We start from the raw sequence: 8,690 nt of genomic DNA on the forward strand, positions 1-8,690 counted from the left end.
AAACCAACCAGAGCGAGCGAGGGAGGGAGGGGGCGCTGGCCAAAACCAAAACCCCCGCTTGCATTGCGATCCAGTTCACCATTCAAAAGAAAAAGAAAAAATCTCGCTCGCAATTAGCCAAGCCTTCTTCCGGAAGCCTCCCTGCTGCGAGCTCCAGACGGAGGGGCCATGGCTGCGCCGTTCGTCTACACCGGCAGCTCCGGCGGCCGCACCAGTACGGTCAGCCCCCCTCCTCCTCCCCTCCCCTCCTCTCTCTCTCTCTCTCTCTCTAAATTCGGGCGCTTTGTGTGTGTGTGTGTGTGTGCAGGTCAGGACGCGGCCATGCGAGCGGCGTTCGACGGCAACCTCCGGCGTCTCAGAGGTCAGCCTCTCCTGCCCCTCCGCCCGGCGCCCGCCCACGTTCCTCACCTTTTCCCCTCCTCGCGAATTTGTTCGGTCGGGCTAGGGTTTTGCTTTTGGCTGCCGTGGCCATCCAATCTCCGGCGGCTAGACTAACTATGCGGATGCCACAATTGTTCCTTACCTAGCCGCGCCAGTTTGGGTCATATTTCAATTTGCAGGAGCACCAGGAAAAAATGACCCCTCGCTATCGTAATTTAAGCTTCCTCCCTCCTGCACTTGTGTGGAGCGCTATGATGGATGGCGGGCTATCTTTGTTATTATGCTGCACTGTACGCAATCAAGTGTAGAATTAGGTGCACGCTGCAATTTTTCTCTGAATTGTGAAAACAAAAATCGCTCTCTGAGTTGGGGAGGGTTTCTGCACTTGTGTGGTGTGGAGCAGTATGATGTATGTAGACTAGTGCCTATATATGATTGCCTTGTTAATTTGGTGTCAGCTTTCGCATTCTAGTCAATTAAGTGTAAAATTTGGTGCATACGAGTAATTATTCTCCGAATTAAGAATTTTTTTCCTGGGATTGTGGTCTTTTGGACTGTTCAAAGGGAAATGCGATTTATTCAGAAATTGGTCAAAACAAGTGCTTGCACGGGGCACATCTTATGACTTTACAATCAGATCGCTATTCTTTTTGTCAAGTCTATGCGCTGATTGACTGTTTGTCCAGGACGCGAACAAGTCCCTTGACATGAGTGCAAAATGGCAAGCCTTCATGGGTAGGGGACCCTCCAACCCTCTTTAGTTCGATCAAGTGAACTGAATTTCCAAAATCACAAATATACTTCATTTGATTCAACTATAAGGAGGGATGGAGGGTACTCTAAAGCTCACCAATTCGCATGATTGCATCCCTGCTTGACTAGCTAGCTAGTGAAGTTCCTGTCCATATATACAACACATGTGGGCTCCTTTTCTTTTGGTTGTCCAGCTAGTTATGATTTGGCAGTTTGATTCATCAGTGTATTGATGCTTGGGTGTTTACTTTGGGTGAAAGGTACTGTAAAGAGTCTCGACGACCCAAGGGTGATCTTCTCTTTCGACAACGGTGGCCTTGGTGTGCTGCACATCGCAGCCGCCGGAGGGCATCTTGATGTTTGCAAATACTTGGTGGAGGAACTCGGGGGAGATGTGAATGCTCCTGTTCCTGGAGTAGCAGGTCTTTCTCTAACTCTTCCTTCTTTTTCTAGAAATTGCCATCTGTCCTGTCTATGTTTTGCACTATGAGATGTCTGAGTTGCGTTGTTGTGCTTTTTGATTCCAGACTTTGCAGGTGTGACACCCTTTATGTCATCTGCTCAGTCTGGCGATGTTTCTACTGTGAAGTATTTGCTTGATCATGGTGGTGATCTAACAAGATCAGATGCTAAAGGACGCACAGTTCTCCACCATGCGGCATGTGCAGGTAGCTCCCCTGGTCCCTCACCCATGCATTTTGTTTTTATTACCAAGCGCATCTCTGTGTAAGACACTATGGGTGTATGGTTACTCCAATAATATCGTAGAATAAAAATAATAATATTTTTATCATATTTCATATGAATAAATTTTGCCCATTTATGATTTACGCCATGGTGGTCGTTATATTAGTAGTCACTTGCTGCTGTACAGTCAGATGTGTAGCCACATGACTTGTGCAATTATGTTATTCACCACAGGAAGCTGTACGGTTACTGAGTTCCTACTCTCAAAAGGAGTGCCTGTTGACATAGATTGTGGCCGTGGTACACCACTCCATCAAGCTGCTACCAACGAACAAGATAAAACTGTGAAGATATTGTTGGAACACCATGCAGATGTATATAACCCTTACTATTTTTTATTTTCATTTTTTGTTTTCCAGAGTTGATTAGTATAGTTCCTTTGTACTATTTTATAACAATTATCACTCTTGCCAGCCTAACACCACTGTCATCGGATTGGGTACTGCCCTGATGGGTGCTCTATTGTACCGTTCTTTGAAGTGCATGAAGCTGCTGATTAAGGCGAGTATTCTATGTTCTATATCTTTCATTTCTTTGTTTTGATTTTGCTTAATTTACCATCTCTGCCATGCTTTTGTGTCGACCTACATGGAGAGGCAGCTGTGAAACGTTCTATATTCCATAATCCTTTTTACAGGCTGGTGCTGATGTCAATCGAGGGAGCTCACTTCCGATGACTCCATTAGTGTTTACTACAGGATGGGGAGGCTACACCAACTTTGTGAAGTTTCTGTTAAAGGCAGGAGCGGATCCTAATATTCCTGATGCTGTATGTTCTCTATATTTTCTATATCTGTTCTATTGAAACTTATGCTGATATGAATTTAAGCTGCCCTACCAAAATATTGCATGTGTAGGCAAAAGGTAGGGGTGTGAGCTTCCATTTTAACGGTTTATATTTTGAAACAAAGTAGCAAATTTTGAGTTCTTCTAGAACAACTCTGTTCTGCGCAACACTGTATATTTGTATATCCTTAGTCTGAAATGCTTTTGAATATGGTGGATGTCCCTGTATTGAGCCCACAAGGCCACAAGTACCCAATATACAAAGTGTTTGCCTATTTGATATGAGGTCAGTGTTTTTAACTTAACATTTGATGAGATACTGAGATGTCATAATGCAGCATTCCGGGTAGCCACATTTATCAAATGTACTCATCCAGCAATCACCAAAATGACTTGAATTCTCTTAGGCTATGTTTGGATGTATGTATTCAGCTTACTTTATGTTGTTTTCTTCATCCCAATTGTTGGTATTTTTTCATGTACTCTGAAGTGTCAAATTATATTTGTGCTTTCAATAATCATGGAACAATTTTAAAATTCATATATACCTACTTTTCCCTATAGTTTTATCTATATAATTCATGGGGACTCATAAATGTTATGCCACTAAAAATTCATGTTACCTCTCCATCTCAATTATCGCTGAAATTCCCATTTTTAGTCCCTTGCTGAAGGAAGACCTTTTGGTATGCTGTTGGTGTATGTTGACTGTTTGAATTGCTACTAGAATTTAGAAATGCTTGCTGGGACGAATCCTGGCTGAAACATTTTGTACCAGTATTATGTAGACCCTGGTCCTCTCCCATGGTACTATAGTTTCCTATATGGTTTATATCTTTTCATAATGTTCATATTCTTTTACTGCATTCTAGAGGGTTCTTTAATTATGTAGTTAATTTCAAAAGAGTTGACATTTTTCCTTCTGTTGCCCAGTATGGTAACTTACCAATAGAGCTTGCTGCTAAACGTGACTGTATGGAAGAAGTTGAAATGTTGTTTCCTTTGACTTCCCCAATACCAACTATCCCAAACTGGAGTATAGATGGAATCATCTCGCATGCAAAATTAGAAAGTGCAAAGCCACTGGTACGTTATTTATTGCTGTTGTGCCCTGTAGATAGAATTTACTTGAATACCTGGTCATATTTTTTGTTCGCCAGTCCTGAATTTGTCCGTCAACTGTTATGACTTGGAGTTACTATATATGCATACGATCATAACATTTAAAAATACTATCATGGCTTTTTTATGGGTTTTTCTTTAGAGCATCACCTCGCCAAAACGATAAAATTGAAGTAGTTATAGCTCTTGAGAACAAACTACCAATTCTAATTTGGAAGGACCAGATTGGGACCCCTTATTTGTTGTCGGCTGTTCAATGGTTAAAAAAAACTTGGTTATTCAGTATCGATTCAATGAATTGCTGTTAACTGTTTGTCATGCGCAGCCTTTAAGATACAGAATTTTTTTACAAGCATAATGCTTGTACATAGTTCAAAGCATGGCTCCTTTATTGTGGATGTTGAGTTGTGAACTGTGAAATACACCCATGTATATGCTGTTTTAGTAACATATATAGTAATAATTTGACATATTACTTCTAAATTATGTTGGACCTTTTCCTCTTGTGATTAAAATCTTGTTGTGTGAGTAACTGCTGCCTTTTGTTGTGTTGATATACTTGAGAAGTTGACATAATGTGCACTTTGCATTGCAGCATAAGCATATATATCTAGATACCAAGCTATGAAGAATGTGTAACAGAGTTGTGAAGTGCCTATTTTAATCGGAATGTCTTCGAAATGATGCTTCATTCCTACATTTTTTCCATTGTTTTATCATTCAGGATGGAAGGCAGCTTGAACAAACAAAAGCTACACTCAGATCACATGCGGACCATTTATTTAGGCTGAAGGACTATAAGGTGGCATCCAAAGCATATGGTGTGGTAAGCCCCTTAAACCTCATCTATGGACTATGGTAGTTTAGAAGGTCAATTTTTTCTGTTAGCAGGGACATTATTTGTTTTGCTGACTAGTTTTCTAATATTGTTCTATGGTTTCCCGCTTATTAGGTGTTAATTTGAAATTATTATGTATTTCTGTTGGATTAATATGATTCTGCAGGACTAGTCTCAACCTGCCATGATGAGATGATAATGGTATAACCTGTTATGTTTGACCACCATAGGCAATAGATGTTGCGCCGAGTGCAGCGTTGTACGCGAACAGGAGTCTTTGTAAGCTGCTGTTGGATGATGGTGAAGGTGCTCTGTCAGACGCCCTCAGGTGCAGAATGCTCCGACCTAACTGGGTGAAAGCTTGCTACCGCCAGGCTGCAGCTCACATGCTACTCAAAGTGAGTTACTACATGTCTAGCTTCCCATTGTGTTTCCCCACTCTGTCCAGTCTATATAGTCGCTCATGTTCCTCCTTTGACGTGCTCTACAATCTATATCTAGGAGTATAAACAAGCTTGTGATGCTTTCTTGGACGCTCAAAAGTTGGATCCTGGAAACACAGAGGTCGAGAGAGAGCTACGGTAATCTCCTGTCTTGTATTTTATCTCTTTTGATTGAGTATACGTCTTGCAAGCATGAAGGGCACATACTTCCATAAGAATGACCAGCAGTTGCATGCTGGACCAGCGCTCCGACTGCCGGGTGCTGATGGTGCTGGGATTACAACTGAAATTTGTTTCATTTTGGTTAACTCTGTACAGGAAGGCCAGAGAATTAATGAAAGCACATGGTGAGGCTGACAAGTGAAGAATGCTTTGTTAGGGAAACGATCTTTTGGCTTGGATTAGAGTAGTTGATCAACTGAATGTGATGCTACTTATGTGACCAGAAGAAGACTGGTGGTTGAATTTATCTTGGCTTGTACTTAACTCTAGAGTCGTTGAGTTTCAAGAGTTCTTACGACTGCCACTTGTTGACTGCATGCAGAGAGGGCTTGGTGTGAAAAATGTGCTGTAAAACTCACATCACAAGTTTTATTACTGGATATAGCACAAATACCATATCTGTTGAATATTTGCCGAGTTTTCAGACATCAGTAGAAAAGAAAAGGCTGAAGCAGTTTGTTAAGCACAAATACCATCTCATTTGCATCTTCCAACAGTTTTTTAGGGTCATTCAGTAACTCTCTGAACATGCATGAGGAAGTCTCTGCTCAACAGTGTTGCTCGCTTACTGCTTCTCTGAACAAAAGCATGCCTACGTACTCTCTTCGTAAACTAATATAAGAGTGTTAGAATTATTACTTTAGTGATCTAAATGCTCTTATATTAGTTTATAGAGGGAGTACATATTAATCATTTCAGTGATTACACATTTGTGAACACTATCATTTGTCATGAGTTTGATTGGAAATCCCTGCTCAGTTGGTGCAAACCCTCTTCACCCTTGTATGAAAATGGAAAGATTCCGAAGAAATTCAGAGGAATGTGACAAACTCCTTATCTAGAGGAGTAAATAAATATCTGGAGGCCACGCGCAATGCAATCACTTGCTTATTACATCTGTCAAAGCCACTGTAGGCTCCCCAAAATGCGTGCAGTCTAGCACATTCTTGCTGATGACCGGTAAATGAAATTTCTAGTTGTCAAAAAAAAAGTAGCTGAAGTAAATATCTTTCATCATTAGGCCCATCCATCAAGTATATTTTTAAATTTGTATATATTTGATTTGTCGATGGCGTCTTGATTGTATAATTGAAATAATTTATCGAATTCAATGTACATCTCTTCGTCTTCATTGAAATAATGCTCATCTCTAATTCCCATCATGAGCCAGTTGTTCCATTTCTTTGAGGCTTTCATGTACCATTTATGCAATCTTTGCATTTGTGTTGATAGAAGTCGGACCTCCCCAGATCCGGCGAGAGGCTTCCCGTGTTGGCATCTGTATGCTAAATCAGCCTTGGGAAACTCTACCCGCTGCCCTAATTATTGAGCAAGAGGGGGGGGGGGGGATTGTTTTTTCTGTTCGCCAAGCCGGGCCTGCACTACTACTTCCCGACCGCTGCACATGTTCTTTATATGACTTCATAATAGAGTGGTCATAGTTCGATGGCAGCGAAGGCGCTGGTGGCGTAAGGGTTTTTAGACAACGCTTCATTTTTGTCGGATCTATTTTCTCCTTTAGCTAGAACGAGAGTCCCATTTTATACTAGTATAAGAAGAAGAGAGAGAGAAAGAAAATGATGAATAAAGAAAGAGAAAAGGTGGTTCAGGATGAAGTCGTGTCCTACGTGGCGGACTGACCGAGCGTGCCCGGGCGCATCCGCGAATCCTCATACCGTCCTCATGTTTGAGATGGATATGAGGGATGCCGGTTAGTCCGGACGTTTGAGATGGATATGAGGGGTCCGGCTGGATCGATTATTTGTGATCGGTCAGCGAACGGGCGGGCTGCCCGGGCGTTTGAAGCGGGTTTGACAAGTACGGCTGTAGATGCATGTTTTGTTCGACATAAAATGCTGTCCAGATTTTAAAGGACTTATTTCTTTTCCAGTGCAACACACAGACTCTTTTGCTAGTATACTATCATGGCACTTCCTCTGTGATTTCGCGAATCGGTAAAATAATTAAACATGGAAAGTGGAAGATATTATAATAGAATAGCGTGCAGGGAAACACATCAATATGTTTCCAAGTAGTAACATCTATAAGGGTTAGAAACAGAAGGGCAGATATCAAATTATAGAAATTGCCTTTTATAGACGGCCAATCCCACATACGAATCCATCTCCATTATAGCGTGCAGTGCATGCCTAATTTGAACCGAAACCAAGCGCCCCTATAAATTGTGGGGCTTGCTCTGCCAAAGACAACAAAGATCAACATATATAGCTGCCGAGCGAGTCTTCATGGCATACTTTTCTGTGGTCGCCGTGCTGGTGCTGCCATTCGTCTGTGGAGCCAATGGACTCTACCAAACAAGCCAAAGCCAAGAGGTATGTCGTAATAGCTAAGCCACTAATGTACAGTATTATTATTTTGATTAACAGGCCACTAATTTTACCTTATTTTTTTATTCACAAGTACAACAACGGCACATAATTTTTTGTTCAAGCACCCGGATTACCACAAGGGTTTGTGGATGCGAGCAAATATGATTCTTTTATAACCTACGACGTATGTATATATATATACACGAGTCTCATTATCTTATTTAATTAATATATATACGTCATGATTACTTTTCTCCCTTTTATGTTGGCTTAATCTGTATCATATACCACGTATAGTTTGCTTATCACCGGTTGCAAGCGGGGGAATCAGCCGGTTACTATGGAGTCAGCGTGACCATGGATGTGTACGCGTTGTCGCTAAGCAACAATCAGTACAGTTCGGCTGGTGTCCAAATCTCCAGTGGAGAAGACGGTGCACTCGATCAGAACTTCATCAAAATCGGCTCGGAGGTACATATATATGCATCAAAAATACATTGATCTTGTATATATATATATATATATATATATATATATATATATATATATATATATATATATATAGTCACCTAATGTAAATTTCTACCGGCTAGGTTTACCCACACATGTACGGTGGTGATTCACGCACTCATTTAGGTGCTGTTTGGACGGTAAAGATGTTCGGCCCCTCATTTTCCTTCATGGTTAGTGCATATGTACGAGTAACAATCCTGTTTTTGTTTTTTTGCATGCAGGCTGATGGGTTCCAAACGCGTTGTGGCAACACCAACTGTGCGGTAGGTTTCCAGCCCGAGGCTGGCGCGACCCTAGTTCTTGGCGACATAATCGAACCCCTCTCCAGCCTCAACGGAACCAAGCAAACCATCACAATCAAACTCCTCAAGGTAGCTGCCAACAAAATAGCTTAGTGTACATATACAGATCTAAGCAGGAAAAATATAAATATAATGTTACAAATTATAAATGTGTGTCAAGCAATAGCTTAATTATATGATATGATATTGTAGGACGGTGCATCGGGAGACTGGATGGTGCATTGCGGGCTTAACCAACGTGACCCTACGCTGA

General features: G+C 41.4%; 1 protein-coding gene across 2 annotated transcripts; it reads left to right on the forward strand.

Moving 5' to 3' along the window:
• The first annotated feature begins 56 nt into the window (after window positions 1–56).
• Window positions 57–5,701, forward strand: LOC123428363 (ankyrin repeat and SOCS box protein 11-like). 2 transcript variants are annotated; one of them, XM_045112561.1, is made up of 12 exons: window positions 57–214; window positions 308–361; window positions 1,395–1,556; window positions 1,662–1,802; window positions 2,056–2,195; window positions 2,296–2,382; window positions 2,519–2,650; window positions 3,601–3,753; window positions 4,514–4,615; window positions 4,858–5,025; window positions 5,129–5,208; window positions 5,389–5,701. In XM_045112561.1, exons 1-12 carry the CDS (start codon window positions 169–171, stop codon window positions 5,432–5,434), a joined length of 1,311 nt encoding a protein of 436 aa, XP_044968496.1. In that variant the 5' UTR covers window positions 57–168; the 3' UTR covers window positions 5,435–5,701. The 2 variants fall into 2 exon arrangements, with proteins under 2 accessions (XP_044968496.1, XP_044968497.1); XM_045112562.1 differs by lacking the exons at window positions 57–214; window positions 308–361 and adding an exon at window positions 1,098–1,116.
• Window positions 5,702–8,690: the final 2,989 nt, after the last annotated feature.

Source organism: Hordeum vulgare, chromosome 2H, assembly GCF_904849725.1.
Source record: "Hordeum vulgare subsp. vulgare chromosome 2H, MorexV3_pseudomolecules_assembly, whole genome shotgun sequence".
Classification (NCBI taxonomy): domain Eukaryota; kingdom Viridiplantae; phylum Streptophyta; class Magnoliopsida; order Poales; family Poaceae; genus Hordeum; species Hordeum vulgare.

Bases quoted from the DNA above. Each gene is read 5' to 3' on its own strand.
- LOC123428363 (XM_045112561.1), top strand. From the start codon at position 169: ATGGCTGCGCCGTTCGTCTACACCGGCAGCTCCGGCGGCCGCACCA. The intron at 1,803-2,055 runs GTAGCTCCCCTG...TATTCACCACAG, and splicing joins CCACCATGCGGCATGTGCAG to GAAGCTGTACGGTTACTGAG. The intron at 5,209-5,388 runs GTAATCTCCTGT...AACTCTGTACAG, and splicing joins GAGGTCGAGAGAGAGCTACG to GAAGGCCAGAGAATTAATGA.